Source organism: Fistularia commersonii, chromosome 2 (assembly GCF_037954325.1).
Source record: "Fistularia commersonii isolate RoL2024-O1a breed Wild chromosome 2, RoL_Fcom_v1.0, whole genome shotgun sequence".
NCBI classification, from domain to species: Eukaryota; Metazoa; Chordata; class Actinopteri; order Syngnathiformes; family Fistulariidae; genus Fistularia; species Fistularia commersonii.
Window position 1 is genome coordinate 501,081 of NC_141285.1, and position 18,058 is coordinate 519,138.

At 47.9% G+C, this 18,058-nt stretch overlaps 1 protein-coding gene across 5 annotated transcripts in view; it reads right to left on the minus strand.

The window, feature by feature from the left end:
* gbf1 (golgi brefeldin A resistant guanine nucleotide exchange factor 1) overlaps positions 1-18,058 on the minus strand; it is a 78,323-nt gene that overhangs the window by 7,246 nt on the left and 53,019 nt on the right. For all 5 annotated transcript variants that reach the window (XM_086163550.1, XM_086163543.1, XM_086163536.1 and 2 more), the window contains 23 exons: positions 17,231-17,460; positions 16,996-17,155; positions 16,156-16,367; positions 14,427-14,525; positions 14,137-14,331; positions 13,101-13,293; positions 12,852-12,983; positions 12,685-12,773; positions 12,210-12,412; positions 11,943-12,066; positions 11,123-11,248; positions 8,718-8,800; positions 7,915-8,151; positions 6,570-6,663; positions 5,526-5,702; positions 5,381-5,445; positions 5,187-5,310; positions 4,134-4,205; positions 3,948-4,042; positions 3,699-3,852; positions 2,695-2,920; positions 1,514-1,671; positions 54-321 (listed from right to left, as the gene is read on the minus strand). In XM_086163550.1, coding sequence (XP_086019676.1) covers positions 54-321; positions 1,514-1,671; positions 2,695-2,920; positions 3,699-3,852; positions 3,948-4,042; positions 4,134-4,205; positions 5,187-5,310; positions 5,381-5,445; positions 5,526-5,702; positions 6,570-6,663; positions 7,915-8,151; positions 8,718-8,800; positions 11,123-11,248; positions 11,943-12,066; positions 12,210-12,412; positions 12,685-12,773; positions 12,852-12,983; positions 13,101-13,293; positions 14,137-14,331; positions 14,427-14,525; positions 16,156-16,367; positions 16,996-17,155; positions 17,231-17,460 — 3,516 coding nt within the window. The remainder of the gene's footprint in view (positions 1-53; positions 322-1,513; positions 1,672-2,694; positions 2,921-3,698; positions 3,853-3,947; positions 4,043-4,133; positions 4,206-5,186; positions 5,311-5,380; positions 5,446-5,525; positions 5,703-6,569; positions 6,664-7,914; positions 8,152-8,717; positions 8,801-11,122; positions 11,249-11,942; positions 12,067-12,209; positions 12,413-12,684; positions 12,774-12,851; positions 12,984-13,100; positions 13,294-14,136; positions 14,332-14,426; positions 14,526-16,155; positions 16,368-16,995; positions 17,156-17,230; positions 17,461-18,058) is intronic.

Here is an 18,058-nt window from a genome sequence, read left to right on the forward strand (position 1 = left end):
GACTTTGCACGAGTCGACCCGCGAGCGAAGTTTCTCCTCCGTTTGGGACCCACCTCCGTTGAGGCTGGCCTCCACGAACACCCGGATGGCTCTGACGCACAGCTCGAAGTTGTCCGGCGTGACGTGGGCGGCGTCGCGGACGATGAAGGACAGCGTCTCCACGCACTTGATCAGGGACTTGGTGTCGTGCTGGCCCAGGTCCTGGCCCAGCGTCAGGCTGTACTGGTTGACCAGCGGGTGATTGAGCTGCGCTTTGGACGCCGCCGCCACCGCCGCCGCCGCCGCCGGGGTCTTACTGACTTCCAGGTCGTCTTTGCCGACCTGGGAGACCGAGGGGACACGGAGGAGCTCACGTGAAACATGAAATGGAAATTAGCACGGATCTTTGTACTTAAGACCTTAAAACACTTGATAGCCTTAACCTTGACACTTTATATTTTATTGTATTTCTTATTCTCCCTCCTTCCTGCTATCATCTATTACTGTTATGTTTTTGCTTGAAACTCTGGCACAACAATTTCCTTCGGGATAAATAAAGTTGTTCTCATCTCATCTCATAGTTTTCTTTCATTTGAATGTGAGCGATTAGTCCTTTATCGTCGACGCTGCCAGGAGTTTTTTCACACATACACAGGATTGAAATTGTATTTCTCCTATAGTCCAGGAGTAAAAGAAATTATAGTGAACACATACATATTATATATATACATACATATATATATATATATATATATATATATGTATGTATACTGCTCAAAAAAATAAAGGGAACACTTGAACAACACAATGTAACTCCAAGTCAATCGCACTTGTGTGAAATCATAGTGTCCACTCAGGAAGCAACACACATTCATTTGGACTTGTTTTAAGGACATTACATCAAAGTTGGATCAGCCTGGAGTTTGTTTTTACACTTTCATTTGGAGTGTGATTCTTAATCCAGACCTCCATGGGTTGATACATTTGATTTCCATGGATCAGTTTTGGTGTGATTTTGTTGTCAGCACATTCAACTGTGTAAAGAGCAAAGTATTTCATCAGAATATTTCATTCATTTAGATCTAGGATGTGTTTTTTAAGTGTTCCCTTTATTTTTTTGAGCAGTGTATATATATATATATATATGTGTGTGTGTGTCAGGGGTCACCACAGTGAATATTACTGTATACGATGAATAATTTATTATAAAACAATATATATTTAGTAATAATCATAAAACTATACATAAATAATCGTAATATATTATTTACATGCATCATTGTTTGTCTTTTTGCTACCTATCTGCTCTCACCGCGGGCAGCAAAATAAGGGAAACGTTCCAAGGCAGCACATATGACCATTAAACATTTGGAAGCTTGAATTTTCGCCATTTCTCTCAGACCCGTCGGTGAAGTAGTTAAAGAATATCTTTATGTAAAAAAGATATTTTAAACTACAGTAAATGGCTGTAAATATGGTGCATTTCAAGGTGGACTATTCGTGTGTGTGTGTGTGTGTGTGTGTGTGTGCTGACCACGAGCCAGCCACTGCTGGCTGCGTCCACGTCCGTGTTGGAGCGAGGGATCCGGGCCTTGCCGTGGTCGGTGTAAACCTCCGAGTCAGACGTGTAGCCGCGGTCCAGGCTCACCTCGCTGGGGTGATGGGATGGAAGCTCGCTGTCTGACTGGGCACCTTGACACACACACACACACACACACACACACACACACACACGCACGCACGCACGCACGCACAAACAAACACGGCCATACATATTAACAGCATTTCTTCACATTGCTGCAATAACAAATATTCAGATTATTAAATATTATTAACATTCTGATAAATGCACTTATTAGAAAAAAAGGAGTAGCTGCAGGTTGGATTTTCTCCAGGATTATAGACTTGATTAATATGTGAAACAACATTTTCAGAGCTGAAATACCAAAACAATATTGGGATTTTCATTTTAAGTCATTTTTTTTTGCTCATTAAGCGAGATGGGGCCGCAGATCCGAGAGCTCGTCCTTCCTGCCGTTCTTTTGATTCAGGTCCGTAACAATAACGTTTCCTCTGGCTGCACTTATGTTAATCACTCCATCCCGACACGTGAACACATGAAGGACCATTTGGGTTGAAAAAAAAAAAATGCAATCACTAAAATCAAATTATGAAATAAACAATAAGCTGTCTGAGAACTGAGAGCATTGAAAATGAGTGAAAAAGATCAGCGCGTTTCCAAAAAACACATTCAAAGGAGTCAATAATGGGGATAATTCAGAAACAGAAATGAAAATGTGTCATGTATGTAAAAATTTAAATCCACATTTAGGAAGAAATAAAAAAGAATAAAACAATCAATAAGTGCACAATAAAAAAAAACCGGTATGAGTATTATTTAAATATTTTATCTTTTTACTTTGTATGGAAGCAGGGTCGACAGAATGAACAACAACTCTTCCAGTTAAAGCTGAATTATTTTATGATTGTTTTTTATCTTGAAATGAATGTATGTTTAGATCTTGTGTGCACATGTTGTGACTTTGTGTCACGACGCTTTCTGAGCGCAACAACAGACCCGGCCCTCGGAGTACTTCTACAGACGCGGCCGGCCACTGAATGAATTCTCAAATTTAGGGCCAGAATAATTTTCCTCCACACGAAACCCGTCCCTGTAACGCAGGAAACAGGACGGGTGCGATCCAAAGAGCCAACCTGTGTCGTTGTCGTTGCTGGCCGAGGCGATCTGGAAGGACGCCGGCGCTTTGACCCCGGCCCCGATGCACTCCAGCAGCGAGAAGAGGGTGTACCAGTGCTCCGTGCTGTGGATGTTGGCGGCGTTGGTCTTCAGCAGCTCGTGCAGGCCGTAGGCCACCTCCCGGCTCACCCGCGACAGCACCGGAGGCTTCATCATCAGCAGCAGGCGCAGCGACAGGAGGACCTGACGGACACACAACGTCTTATTTCCCTGCAGGAGGACAGAAGATGCGTCCTTTTCCAGTTTCTGTCGCCGGGCCGGCCAGGTTTCCGCCCCAAAATCAGGCTTCTTTTCAACACACGCTGTGTTTTTTGGGCAAATATTGCAAAGGCGATCTCACTAAAAAAGCTGCCTGGCTACGGTTAAATAAACAAGCATTTGATTGACACGAGCTCCATCCAATGAGGGCCCACCTCTGCAGCGTTAGCTCCGGCGACACCTCGCCGCTGTTGACGTGGCTGCATTTTATATATCTTTTTAAACTTTTTAACTTTCTTTTTTGGCTTGTTTAACACTTGTGGCCAAGCTGCAAACTGTCTGATCCCACCAAAGAGCTCCACTGAACGCCACAGGAGGTCTTTCCTACCTGAGGCTATCAGACTTTTTAATTCCTCTTCCCTCAGCCGCAGGGAATCTTCAAATCTTTGTAGTTACAGTTAACAGTTAAGACAATTTATATGTCATTGTATTTCTTATTCTGCCTCCTTTCTACTATCATCTATAACTGTTATGTTTTTACTTGAAACTCTGGCACAACAATTTCCTTCGGGATAAATAAAGTTGTTCTCATCTCTGTCCTCTGGTCAGACGGTGGCATCACGCTAAAGACGCTAACACCGACTTCCATGGATAGAAATCTGACGGACCGCTTTGCTCATGCGCTTCATGGAGCTCTGCTGTTTTTATAAAAACAGCAGTTGTTTTTAAAAAACAGCCGCCTGCTCGGGACGCGTGGCCGCACCTGGGAGCTGATGTCCTCCCGCCGCAGGAGGCGGATGGCGAGCCGGAGGAGCCCCACCACGGCCCTCTCCACCAGGAAGCAGCTCTCGCTGGCGTGCACGCACAGGTGGCAGAGGTGGTCGCGCACCGTCTGCCACACACAGGCGACGCGGTCCCTGTGCGCACACACACACACAAAAACATGACGAATCTGGAGTTTGACTTAGACGGGACGCCGAAGGAGCGGCGGCACGGTGACCCCGCCTCCTACCGGTTCTCCAGAACGATGCGCAGCAGCATCTCCAGGCAGAAGGCGGCGTCCTCTTCGTCGTACGTCTCTTCGTCAGGGGTGACCGAGATCAGAGCCTGCAGGGGCGGACCACAGAGATGTTCACGGGTGTGACTCGCCGCCGCTTCGCCGCCGCTTCGCCGCCGCTTCGCCGCCGCTCTCACGTACCTTCATCAGCTCCTGCAGGGACTCCAGCTGAAGGAACTTGCTCTCGGTGATGAGCTTCTCGGGGTCACATTGCTGTGGAGAGACGGACGGGACATCGTCACGAGGAAGAAGGTGCAGGACCGGAAGCTCCACGGGGAGTGGAGACGGAGGAGAAGAGGTGAGGAAACGCATGCGAGCGGCGGGTCGGAACGGCTGGAGGAAAGTGTGTGAGGTGACAGGAGAGGATCGGCCAGAATGAAAGGGAAGGAGGAGAAGAAGGAGGTGAGAGACAGGAAGTGGCAGGGGTGAAGATGTGGAGGATCAGGAACAGGTTAGATGTTGTGGAGAGAAACGTCTAACAGAGAGGTTTGGGACATGGACAGATGGAAGATCTGAGAAGGATGCTGGGGTTGGAGAAGAAGACCAGAGAGAAGATTTCTGGTTGGAGCGAAAGAGGACGTGAAGTTACGCAGGGGAGAAGGTCAGATGGAGGCGGGTGATTGGCTGCGACCGGAGGGAAATGAGGATGAAGTAGCTTTGCTTAATTCTGCGGCTTCGACCTGAAGAACTGGACGGCCCGGATGAAGACCGGAGAGGAGGTTTATGGACGGAGGGACCGAGGACAGGAATAAAAATGTGTCCTTTATTAATGGGGAAACTGTTTCTCTGCAACGAAGCCATCCTGGATGAACGGCGAGCAGGAGGCTACCAGGGGAGCAGGGAGGGCTTCAGTGTGTTGCTCAAAAACACTCAGACACACCAGGAGGAGCCGGGAATCCAACCAGGAATGTTTGGTCCCCCAGAAAAAGAGCTGGTGTGTGTGTGTGTGGGGGGGGGGGGGGTTAGCGGAGGAGGCCCTGGAGGGAGCAGGTGACAGAAGAAGAAGCGGCAGCAGCTAATGCTAACTAGCCTAACGAGAAGGGTAGCGCACGGGAGAAACCGCTAGGAAAATATCAAAATCTTCAATTTTGAAAGGAATGAACTCGAGTCAAATCCGGTGGCGTCAGAGTCCGAGTGAAACCGATCTCTTAGGACTTTCATAGCGGTGTCTTCATGTGTGACGGTCCACGTTACCCTGATGCAGAGGAGCGCCGCCTGCTTGGCCTCCTGGTTCTCCATGGAGGGCCCCCGGAGCCCCGACTGCTCGGCCCCGCTCAGGGTCAGCCAGTTCACGAAGCTCAGCACCGCCGACTCGCCGCTGCCAACAAAAGGAGGCGTCACATCGTGGCGGCGAGACAAAGCGTGACAGGATATCTTAAGCGCGGTACCGGTTGGAAGGCGTCTCTTCCCGCTGCAGAGAGATCTTCCCGTTGGGCTCCAGGAAGTCCTCCACCTGTGGACGGAGAGGAGAAGGTTGAGCAGCAGGGGGCGGCAGAGGGCCGGCCAACGGGCCGGAGCCGAGCGACGCCTGACCTCCACCATCGCTTTGGGCAGCAGCTCGGCGCGGAACAGCTGCAGCATGGAGTCCATGATGTTCTTCCAGCCCTCTCGCAGGATGTTGCCGTGACGATGGGCGAGGTCAAACACGGTCTTGGCCGCCGTCTGTGCCTTGCCGTTGCCCCCGAACACGGTGGGGAGATTTTCGACGGACTGTGTGCGGCAGGGGGAAGAGGGAACGGGCGCTTAGCAACAATCTTTCTTTACAGCTCGACCCACGTCGTCATTTAAATTCACAATTCCGTTAAAACTCTGGAGCTCAGCCTCTGGATAGAAACGACGAAGGGCAATAATAAGGACGGGGTGTCCTCGGGGCGTAAAGACGACGACAAATATACAAAGCCCCTAGTTTATCGTGACGTTCAGGTCCGGAAACGGCCGCGTTAAACTAAAATCCCCCGAGCAGCACCATCTTATTATCATCTTATTATTATCTATATTTCAAAGTTTAAAGGCTTCCACACTGTTATTAACCTTCCCCGTACTCTTATAAACACTTCCTGGACTCTTAAATGAGGAGCGATGGAACATTGATGTGACCTGGTGAGACGCTGCATGCATGCCGTGCGCAGGAGAAGTGGCGAATGGCGCGACGCCAATCAGCCAATCAGAGGCCGGGATACGAAACACCGCGCTCTGGTTGGTCGCCACCCCAGAAAATGGCCATTTTACCATGAAATTAATAGCAATAATAAATACGTAAAAAATATTTATACCGCAAAAACACGTAGTATAAAAACATCTAAAATTTGGATTTTTAATTAAACATTGTCGATACATGACTGGTGCATGGCAAAGGACCACCGTTATTTATTTCTTTCCCTCAAACCAATCGTCACCCTTGACCTGATTTAAATCCAAGTATTGCGGCAGATAATTCCACACGCAGACCAACTGTACACCAGCAAGGACCTGCAGACGTCTGCCGGTGGTTCTTTGTCGTGCAGAATCACACGCGGTCACACATAACGTTTGGATCATTCTTTCCCCGTTCAGGCTCGGCGTCAGGGGGTTTCTCACCTCGCTGCTCAGGGTGGTGAACTTGCACAGGGAGATGATCAGGTTGTCGAACACGTCGTTGAAGCCGTAGTGGGCTGCGATCATCGCACATTTCCTGCACACACACACGTTTCAATGACCTTAAAGCAAGTCATTAAGCACACACACATCCAAGAATGGATGCTTTCTTTATTATCTGTTTAATATCTATTTCATAAGTCATCATTAGCATAATAATAATAATAATAATTATGATACTTGAAATAATAATACATTTTACTTAAGGTGCCTTACTCGACACTCAAGGACAACGTACAGACTCAAAATAAACAATAAAAATTAAAAAACAATAAAAGTGACAAAGAGGTAAAAGAAAAAAAAAAATCACAGCGCCAGCCTTTTTTTTTTTTTGCTGCTATCACGTATTTTGTCACGTCTCAGATCCTGGACCGGCCAGCAGCCGGACCCGGCCGTAATCTTTCCTCTTCCGAAAGCTTCCGGCAGCGCTTCCATGGAGGTAGAAGACGTTTTATTAATTTCAAAAACTGAGATTTAAATCAAATGCCCTAAGCCGAGGACCATAGGCCTCATCTATAAACCCTGCGTCCGCAAAGAAGTGCGTTCGAACATTTCCACGCCAAGTATGGGATTTAACAGCTTGTATTGGTGCTGAGAACGGCGTAAAATTTCACTTAGAATGCGAAATGGGATTTATCAACACAGATTACTTACAATGTGCGTAGGAAAGGTGTTCCCACATTTGGCAAATACAGATGACTGTACTGACACACATTTATACGAAATCATTTACAACTTTTTCAGCGCAAACTCGATAAACGAGGTGGCTTGTCTGGGTCTAAGAGGGGCAACAACTGGAATTGGTATTCCTTATCTATACGGCGTCTCCTGGACGGGAGGCCGGCTTCACACCGGTCCACTGCGGGGACACATATCCACACAACCGACCATCACCCTCTCAGATGTCTGCTCCTCCAATGAACCTCCTGCATGTGTTTGGACCGTTGGAGGAAAGCCGGGGAACCCGGAGGGAACCGGCGAAGGCGCGGGGAGAACGCGCATCCCGTCGGAAATGAAGCGGAGACCTTCCTGGTCTGCAGAAGCGGAGAACTTTAAATGGCGAACAAGAAAAAACGATTCACGGATAAGTGTGGGGGAAAAAAAGTCGGTGGTCAAAATGGAAGCCGCCGGACCCGAATGGTCTTCTCGGACCCGTTTCACACTTCGCATTCACACGTTGCATCCGGTGAGGTTCCCGCAGGCAGGATCGTTCGGGGCCGACGTCCGACTTGAGATGGGATTACTTCACCGCGTCATAAAAAAACCCAAACTCGTTTAAGTGTTATACCTGAAGCCGGCGATGGCCTTCTGGATGATGTTCTCGTCCAGGCTCTTGTCGAAGACGTAGGAGAGCGCGGCGATGGTGAGGCCCCAGGTCATGGTGAACAGGTCGTGGTCGTAGCTGCCGGGCGGCATGTGGAGGAAGACGCCCTCAGGCGTGGCGCCGCGGTGGAGCAGAACGCTCCACACATAGTTCTCCTTCACCAGGCCCGTCTGCTCGTCCGGCATCACGATCTCTTCGTTCCTGGAGAGGAAGAAAAAAACGAAAAGCCGGGGAAAATCTTACACTTTTGTGTGTTTGAATGCTGGGAATGGGAAAACCAAGGAGTCGCATTTAATATCCGACACAAGGTACATTCTTTTGTGCTTTGTTTTGTCTCGGCATTGTGTTTTTATTGTAACTGTTTTGTTCATTTATCATGCGGTTGAAACCATCCTGCAAAAGGTGGTTTGAGGCTCTGCGATGGAACCTGGACCGCTGTCAACTCACCTTATTTGGTGGTCAATTAAAAATGTAAAAAAAAAAAATGTCTTCTAGAAGTTGTATCTTCAAACAGTAGAAGAATTAAATGGTCAATATTTTTAAGGGTTGTTCTGAACCTTTTCCATAAAAATGGTTATAAAATAATTGACCATGCTGTCCGGCGCAAATTAAATCCGGATTAAATGAGAGTGTGGATCACACGTCTGTTGAAGAAGTGATTTATTGATTTAATATCAATAAAGAATTCAGAATTGCAGTCAAAGAAAACGTCCAGGGTCACTGCGCATGAAAAGGCTAATATTTAGCTGTTGGGACTGGGCGCTTACTTGATAGCGTTGTAGATATCCTCCAGCATGTCCTGGTCAAAGTCTTTGTTTCCATTCACGCCCTTCAGATTTTTCTTGAATTGCTGTGGAGGGACAACGCAAAGAAAACATCTGACGTCTGTCTCTTATTAGAAAGTGCATTCAAAGGTCTTTGGGGGGGGCCTGGGGGGGGCGACTGTCATTCTGGGTTACCATCATCGACACATCAGTCAATGCATCTCAAACGCAGGAGCTCAGCCGCGACACTCAAGCCGCCGGCATCCGCCGCTCCGCGAGGGACCAGCATCTCGGCAACAATTAAAAAAAAGGGCCCCGGGCGTGGATGCGGTCATTATGTGACATTTAATACGCTTTAGCTGCCGTGTTAGGAAAACAGGGATTAGGGCCGCGACCCTCTTGTAAATAAACACAAACGCCGGGCGTTGACTGATGGCCTCGAGGCTCGACTCGTACCTCAAAGCTGGCAGGGCCCGTCCTGCCGGCAGGTAGGGGAAGATGTATCTTCTCGGCGTGGAAATAAACACCGGTACAACGGGTAACAAAAGCTAGCGCGGCGGCGGCGGCCAAATCCTCATACTGTAAGTGTCAAAACAAGAACCGGAGGAACACTAAACCGCTGACCTTAGGCGCACCTCTGCGAGAGCACGCCGTCCATCAAATCCTTAAGAGCGGCGCTGATTTACACGCGGCATCGAACGCCTCCACTCTTCCACAGGGTTCAAACATGACCCCGCGCTCACGCACGTCGCGGTGAATACTGCGCATTGCGAGCTGCTCAGTCACCAAAGTGCCCGGCGCCACTTTTATTGTCTATTGTTTGCAGGCCTCTGCCCGCCGTCTGGCACGGAGGTCGACCGGCCAAACTCCAGCTGACCTTTTGTCTCATTCTCATGGCCGAATCACCGAGTTACAGGTACGTTCAAGAAAGCACGGACACGTTAGAGGGGGGAGAAAAGACGGCGAAAGCGAGGAAGCACTTGCGATTGTTTGTCAGCGAGGGGGGCCGCCGCCCGCCAGCCCGCCAGCAGCTCCCACACCCTGTTTAGTCTTCAGAAGCTGTCAATCAAGGGCAGAAAAAACAGAGACGGCGACAGCAGACGAGGAGGGGAAGCGGCGTCCGACACCCCCTCCGCCCCGTTCGGGATGAGTTCACCTCTCAGAAGGACCCACCACTGGCTACAGCTGTTGGCTGCGGGCTTTTCGGAGCCGCCAAGCTATCCCCGCTGCAAATGCGAACACTCCCGGAGGAATGTCATGCCATCGGGCACGCATGCCGGCCGAGGAGGAGAGAAAATAGAATAGACTTATGAAGACGGTTCAGCTTTCCTTTCTTTTTTTTTTTTTTCCTGCATTCGATGCCCCCCCGATTTTTTTTTTTTTCTTTCTAATTCCTTTGTTCTCCAGTGTTATAAAAGTGTAACGTTTAATATTATATAATATTAACAGAATCAATAGGGCTTCTCATACCACATGACAGTTGTTTTCTTTTTGCCATTTGTATGGTTTGCATTGTGTATTCTGCCATTTAGTTTACTTTTAACATCATGGGGCACGCACAGACCGAATATATCAAAAATATACATGTATCTATACCCAAATAAGGCAAGTAAAAAGAGGAATAAAAAAATGATTTGAGAAAAAATTATACATCTTTATTTACAACTGTACTGCCAATATAAAGTAAGTAATAAGACACAGAAAATAACACAAAAAAAACACAAAAAAGCAAGCCTTCCCTCATCTCATTGACGTGCACGTGTGGCGGGGAAAAAATATGCGCATCAATTGGAAAGTTTACTATTATAAAGCTGATTTCGGTAAATTTGCCTTTTCGTAACAGTATTTTAATTCCGCCAGTTTCCGTCTGTGAGTTGCTAGAGACTCAGCTTGCTAGCGATTCTCCGTGAAGTTAATAAAATCTCCAATCCTCCAAAACATTTTGGTTCTCAAAGAATAGAAAAAATGTACGTAAAAAAATTGGAGAAATGGAACTGCTTGCTTTGTCGTTGGTAGTTCTGTTTATTCAATTGAGTATCAGTGTATAGGAGAGATAAGAGAGTCTATCGACTTGAGGTCGTCTGAGCGAATGCACGCCGACTTCTCATGCTTCAACCCGCTTGCTGGGATGATTTAGATAATAAGCTTTAGAAGTGTGATGATTTCTTTAAACTGTATGATGATCAATCCTATAGTGCATGATAGCGATCACGCGTCGCCTGCAGGGGATGTGCAGTCAGTTATTCACAACTCGGATTGGCCCCGTCTTTCAAACGGAGCAAAAATAAAGTCCAGCGTTTGACGTGAGTGGGGGCTGCACCTCTGACAAAACTACCTTCAGTGGATTTATTTTCTTTATTGGCTCCTGACTGATCGGAAAGGTCTGCGGAGCTCAAGTGTCCACTCACCTCCACTGTCATGGGGATGTTCTGCTTTCGGACGTTGTGGTTGTGCTGGTCCGTGTTCAGCATTATGACGGCGTAGGCCAAGGCGAAGCCGGCGTCGTTGGTCACGAACGGGCAGCCGTTCACTTTCTGCAAGCGGGAACGGACACGCGGAGGCTGCGGTAAACAACACCCTCCGCGGTTTACGGCCGGGGCGATAAATCAGCGCGTTACGTCACATAAGGCCGGCTAACCTTTGTTTGCGAAACTCACCTCACACATTCAGCTGATGTTACTATCTTCGTAGAGTGGAAAACTCATTTATAGGGTCAGCGGCTAAAATTACCCCGCGACTCTTTTAGGAGCCGCTATTTGTGTGTACGTGGTCGGTCTAAGAAAAGGACATCACTAGGAATAGTTTCCGGATCACATGATTCCTCCTGCTATTTCCAGAGGTCAGATGTTCCCACAATAGTTCCCCCCTCGCCCATCATTGTGTGTGTGTGTGTGTGTGTGTGTGTGTGTGTGTGTGTGTGTCTCTTTTCACACTTATGTCACCCTACTACTATAATCTCCAGGGTTAATCATGTGACAGCGTTTGATTCATACTTTCACCGCCTTTACACCAGCTGAACTGATCTGATGACGGAAAACGCCACTTGTCACCGTGGCTGATGGATGGGATGGAAATGGCAGAAAAAGATGCCAGAAGTATTTTCATCATAACTGGTTGACTTACTAGCTGCTTTAGTTTGTTTGTTTGTTTTTTTAATTGAGTTCATATAAAACTAGAAATTAAAAGGAATGTTATATTTAGTGGAGTCCCGGAGGAAGTGCGTCTTACATGCCAGTTGTCAGTGAAGGTTTCCAGGAGCCGCTGGATGACCGGAGCTTCTCCAGGTAACCTGAACGCCTCGAGGTAGAGCCTCAGCGCTTCGTCTATGCGGAGGCCCTGGAAGGTGAACGTGCTGTGGCGACAGGTCACGTCATTAGCGTAGCATGGGATGCATTTTTGGGGGGGGGGGGGGGGGGGTGACTAAGATGTCACAAGGACCTCCAGGAGATATAGGAGTTATAAACATTGGTGTGTCGCGTGATGTTTCCACCGTACTTGACGAAGCTGTCCAGGAGCTCCATGTTCTTGCGGTCGCTGACGTACTCGCCGATCATCTTTTTGTCGAGCCGCGGGTTCTCCCGCAGCCACTGGGCCACCTGGTTGTTGTCCAGGGGGTCGCTGAGCAGGCCTTTCTCCTGGAGGATCTGGATTCCCTTCTTTGGCTTCTGATTAAACTGCTCCGTGCCCGTTATGAGCAGCTGGAGGAGCAAAGATAACAGGCTCGGGGCGTCAAGGTTGCAGAGGTTACTTTCATTGATATCGATCATCATCACATTTTTCTGCCGATCGACTCTTCATTTACACGACAAACCACGGAAACTCGGAAACTCCCTTCAGGTCGGTAGGAGTGAAGAAGCCTCTGGGATGAGGGGTGAAGAAATTCAAGTCCAGTGGCCAGGGCAAGAACTCACCGTGACCTGGGTGATTGAGAACCTCCTCAGACATCAATCCTCAAACCAAAGCCTCTCACCTTCTTCTTCGTTCGGATGTCCATCAACTCTTGGGAGTCCGGTAGCATCGAGGAGAAGCGCAGCGGTTTCTTCGGCGCTCTCTTCTCAGCTGGAGGGGAGGATGTTTTTTTTTTAGTAAAAGCTGGGACGGACGCTCGCCGTTAAAGCCGATGTTTCCAAATCTCACCGGCGTCACCGTCGCCCTGGTCCTGTCTGCCCAGCCGCATCTTATCTGCCATCAGATGGCCGCTGGTTGGCGGACATACCGAATTCATGTCGGCGTGCGGGACACTGTTGGTACTGCTTAGTCTGTTATAATCTGACACAAACACGAATTCCACATTCAACATTGAGAAGCTAGTTTTTTGTCTTCAAAAGCACCATAACGTCCGTAAGTGCGAGAAGACCAAAACAAGTGAGCAGACACTGCTCCTACCGGCGGCGCCGTCTGTGCCGTTCTTCAGCGAACCCTCTCCGTCCGCCAGCAGGGCCTCCGGCTGGTCCTGGACGGCGGTGCTGTCCAGCACCTTGGCCTGGCAGTGGGCCTCGGTGCTGTCGATCACGGTGAGCAGAGCTTCCAGCGACAGGAGGTGGGTGGTGTAGAGCTGCCCCGACACCGGGAACGCATTCTGCGGGAGATCGGGACGCACCTCCGGTCAGCTTGGGTGAAGAGACCGCCGTTGTGAGCCCTGACTCGCCGGATAGAGCGTTTTACCAAAAACGTCAACACGCATCGAGCACGGTTCTGTCTGGAACGGATTCCCAGAATTCCTCTGGGTGTGGGGAAAAAAACCTACTGGGTTTTTTTGGTTCTGCTTCATTTACAGACAGTCCTTCACTGGTTCACGTCTCCATCCATCATTACGATGTAACGGCATTTGCGACGTTGAGACGAAATTTGCCGCTGGAACTTGTCGGCGAGCGCAGCGGACGTTGCGTCGTCACACGGCTTTGTTGACGTTTGCCGGTCGCTCGCCATATTGCCACATTCGCTTTCCTTCATTTGTGTTGTTTTCTTTTTCGGAAACTTTTTGGCCAATGAGTCGAGAGCCCCTGGTATTAATGTCTTCATCTCTTTAGCGTTCACACAGTAGGCTACGATGTAGCCGACAGACTAATTCTTTCATTTTAGCTGCATAAGTTGATAATAGTCTGACAATAGTGTCTTTTGGAAGATGCTGATGATCGGGTTCGGATGTTGCATCTCTTGATGCAACCGGAATACTACGCTTGCTGCTCCAAAAACATGCTTTCATTGAGATGATTTTTCATGATGAAATTACCGTTTAAAAATAAATAAAAAATCCAACCAACGCTTCACAAATAGATTGGATATCTTGGATACTCGCTTGAAAACATGGCAGAGGGGAAGCATGCATTGTAAAGACAAGGAAGTAGCAAAGCCTAGAACCAAACTCACCTGCGTCCTGAAGCTAATTGTCACGCTACTACTTTGGGAAAGGCGTTCTTACCTTCGACAGCAACTTGGTGAGGTCCTCAAAAAGATTGGAGCAGTAGAAGTCACAGTCGTAGTTAATGTAGAGCTCAGTGACGAAGCTGGGGATCCTCCACAGCTGCACCAGGGCCTCCAGAGCCATTTCCTTCATTTCGTACGGCATCTTGATGTTCTCGGACGTGATGATGTCCATCAGTTTCTTCAGATACATCTGCCGGGTTCGGAGCAACCATCCGTTTTTTACTACTGGCAATTATTTCTGTTAGATTTTTGTAACGAACTGAATAAATGGGGTGAACATGTTACCTCCAGCTGGAACTTCAGATGCAGCCTCATGCTTTCGAAGAGCAAGAAGCAGACTCGTATCGAGGAGGCGTACAGGTTTATACGATCCACGTGTAGCAACTGCGGCCAGAAAAACAATACAATATAAAAAAAAAAAAAAAACAAGATCAACCACCGTCTTTCTTTGGTGGTACAAATTTGCAAAGTATTCAATCGAAACAGCGAAGAAGTTTTCACGGACGCGGCGTCTCGTACGACGTCATTCTGGATCACCATCTTAGTGCATTTACATCTCTGTTAATATAAAGGCAGCGGGAGTCCAAAAAGGAGCATTATTCAAATGATACAATTCACAGAGATGTTTAAATACATAGAATCAATACTACATGAGTATAGTAACACTTAGAAACTGAGTAGTATTATGGATTTAAAACATATAGTTTAGGTTACTCGACAGGAAATGTTCATTTGCTTACAAAATGTGTTGTTCATTATCATTTCCGTACAGTATTGAACAACCATGTTTCCGTGTTTGTGCATATATATGATATATGATAGATACACACACACAAACATATATATATATATATATACACACACACACACACACATATATATGTGTGGTATATGTGTATCTCTCTCTCTATATATACAGATATATATCTTGTTGTCCAAATGGCGAAGCACAATGAACATAGTTTCTGCATCTGAATTCCCGTCCCGTCACTGCCATGTTGCGATTTAATACGCCGGTATCAAATATACAATCTTCAATTGTATATTTGTGCTATAAAAGAAACAAAAATGATTTCAGAAAAACAGTTGTATCACCTTATCGGCCGGTTGTACACTGACCTTTTTAGATAGAAACAATAGATTTCAACCAGCAGGTGTGACAAAGAGGATATTAACCCTCAACTTTATCATATTCAACATGTAAGCGAGAGGAAAATGTTTTTGCTTCATCGTCATTTATCCAAATGTCGCCGAGCGCTGAGCCTTGTTGTGTTTCGCATGAAGGTCAAACCCCATCTGTATTATTCAACTGCTATATTTACACCGCGCTCTCAACTCCATTTGTCTTGTCCGATCACTGAAGTTGGCGGCGGAGCTGTGGGTCTCGTACGCATCGGACCCTTCTGGTCTCTTTCTTCTTCTTGTCTTTTCCAACCCGTCGGTCCCAGACAGACCTGAGTTTGCTGACAGCAGTCTGGTAGGAAGTGTTTCCGACTGCAACGTACAGCCGCAAACACCTCGCTTCAGGATCTGGTTTAGCTGGAGACCCTAGAGTCGCCCAGACGTGTGAACGGTTGAAGAAACCAAAATGTATGGATTCATGCGAAGGCTTCAGTTTCCTGTCGTCCTTCAGCCGGTAGCCGCGATAGAAGCGGCGAAAACTGCAATCCGGCGTGACTTTCCCGGACCATGGAATCGAGTGGCGGCCGGTCCAGGGTGAACCCCGCTTCTCGCCCGATGACGGCTGCGCCCCCACACATCCTCTCATAGATAGTTTTGATCGATGGCGTCTGTACTCGGTATGTAAACCGGCCGCCATTCATTTGACACTTCAGCAATCGATCGATCGATCGATAAATTCACCCAAGTAGGTCTGAAAAACCGCGATAGAACGAGTTCATTTCACGATGCTGTAACAAATTCTCTAAAACGACCAACCCTGAGAGTGACCATGGAGCAAGTGCAGAAGATAATAGAAATTCCTGCTATTTTTGCATGTGAAGTGAAACGTCACCTGAAAGAGATGTCTGCAGAGCTCGTCCTTGACCAGGCCGAGCAGGGACTGGTAGTTAGCGATGTGCGCCGACTCCAGGGCGACGGTCAGCAGCTGCAGGCCCATGTGCATCATGGCGTCCGTGTTGTGGCGGTCGTGGGGGTTGGTCAGGGAGATCAGGAAGCGGAAGAGTTCCCTTAAGCACGGCAGGCCGTAGGGGATGAGGGAAGCTCCTGGGGACGGGCGAGAGGCGGCGTCAAGAGAAGGGTTACTTTCACAATAAGTAAAGGAAAGGCAGCCGGGAAATACGGACAAATAAAAACGTCACGGAAATGATTCGGGTCGGGGATTTCTCCCCTTTCATTTAAACCAGTTGCTGCTGTGTTGTACCTCAATGCTGTGTTGTGTTCCTTTACGATTTAGAGGACAATTTTGTGAATTCACTGCAAACAAAAGCGATTTGCATTGTTTATGCCAAGACAACACATGCCGGTTGTTTGTAGCGGACAGTAATCACTATGTCTGGACGGAGACATTTTAACGATCCGTCGTCATTTTTGATTGAAACCGATATTGTCCCCGAACACCCAAATCTAGTGTAGTATGTGTGTTCAAAGTGTGTTTTTCAGCGCCCATTTCCACCTCGATTTATTCAGGTTAAAATATAGCATCTCCAGCTGTTTTCAATGCTAAAACCAACACGAAACAAATAATAAAAGGTTGATAAAAAACAACAGTGTTTTTAATAAAGATGCTTCATTGACAAAAGTGGTACCCTTGATGATGAGAGAACTTGCTAATTTGCTAGCGTTATCTTCTTTGCGATGCTAAGTCGGTATCCAAGCGTGGATCTGTCCTCACCGTCTCTTTGTGTGGACTGAGTGAATCGGACCCCCCTGGGGTTGACGTAGTCCATGTCGTGGACGGAGGAGTTGTCCGACTGCTCTGTGACGGAGTCCTTGTCCTCCAGGACCTCGGGGATGGATTCCACCGAGGCCGACTGAGCCTGCCTGGCCTCGGCCTGGGGGAGGGGGTGGGCGGGAAGTCAGAACACAAAAGAAGGCCTGGAAGGGGCGGGCGGACGGACGGACCCTACCTGGGCGTCTAGAGAGCCAGGCTCTGAGCCGGGGAGGGCGGCGGAAGTGCCGGGCGTGGTTGCGGAGGAGCTGCATTGCTCCAGATCGGAGAGGTCTTCCCTGGAGGTGGCCTTGGAGCAGGCGTCCAGGCCGCTGTCTGTGGTCGTCGGGCTGGAGATGGACGAGGCGGCGCTCTCCGACGCCGGGAGGGAAGCGGCGGTGGAACCTTGCTCGATGAAGGGGACCCCACCTGAGATAGGGAGGAGGCGGTGAGGTGAAGACGTGGGTTCGCATCCACATCGGCGACCGACGTGCAAGGATTGCTCATAAAGTCACCCTTTCAAGGCAGGTGCAGTCGTACCTTGACTCACGGGTTTAATGTGTTCTGTGAGGAAGCTCGTATCTCAAGTCGCTTGTATGTCAAATTTACATTTCCCCATTGAAACAAATTGAGTGACTCCATAGCAGCCGCCGCCAGGTTTGGTTATGTCATTTTTAAATGAGAAAAATGCACTTTATAAATGCCGAATAATGTAACAGTTTTCGGACTATTGAGCGCACCTGAATATAAGCCGCACATGTGAAATTTGAAAACAAAAAAAAGGACATATATAAGCCGTGCTTGTCTATAAGCCAGTATGTAATGAGATATTTACACAGAAAGATTTTTTTTAAACTCTCAATTTAGTATGCGCCGTAAATGCGGTGTCTATGTGTCATTTCATTGGTCCGATCTGACAAGGCTAAATATTTTCAAGCTCGAGAATCTGTCAAACTCCATAAATTAGCTGCATCATTGTTTAAGCTGCAGTGAAAAAAGGGTTGGCTAATGATTCATAAATTACAGA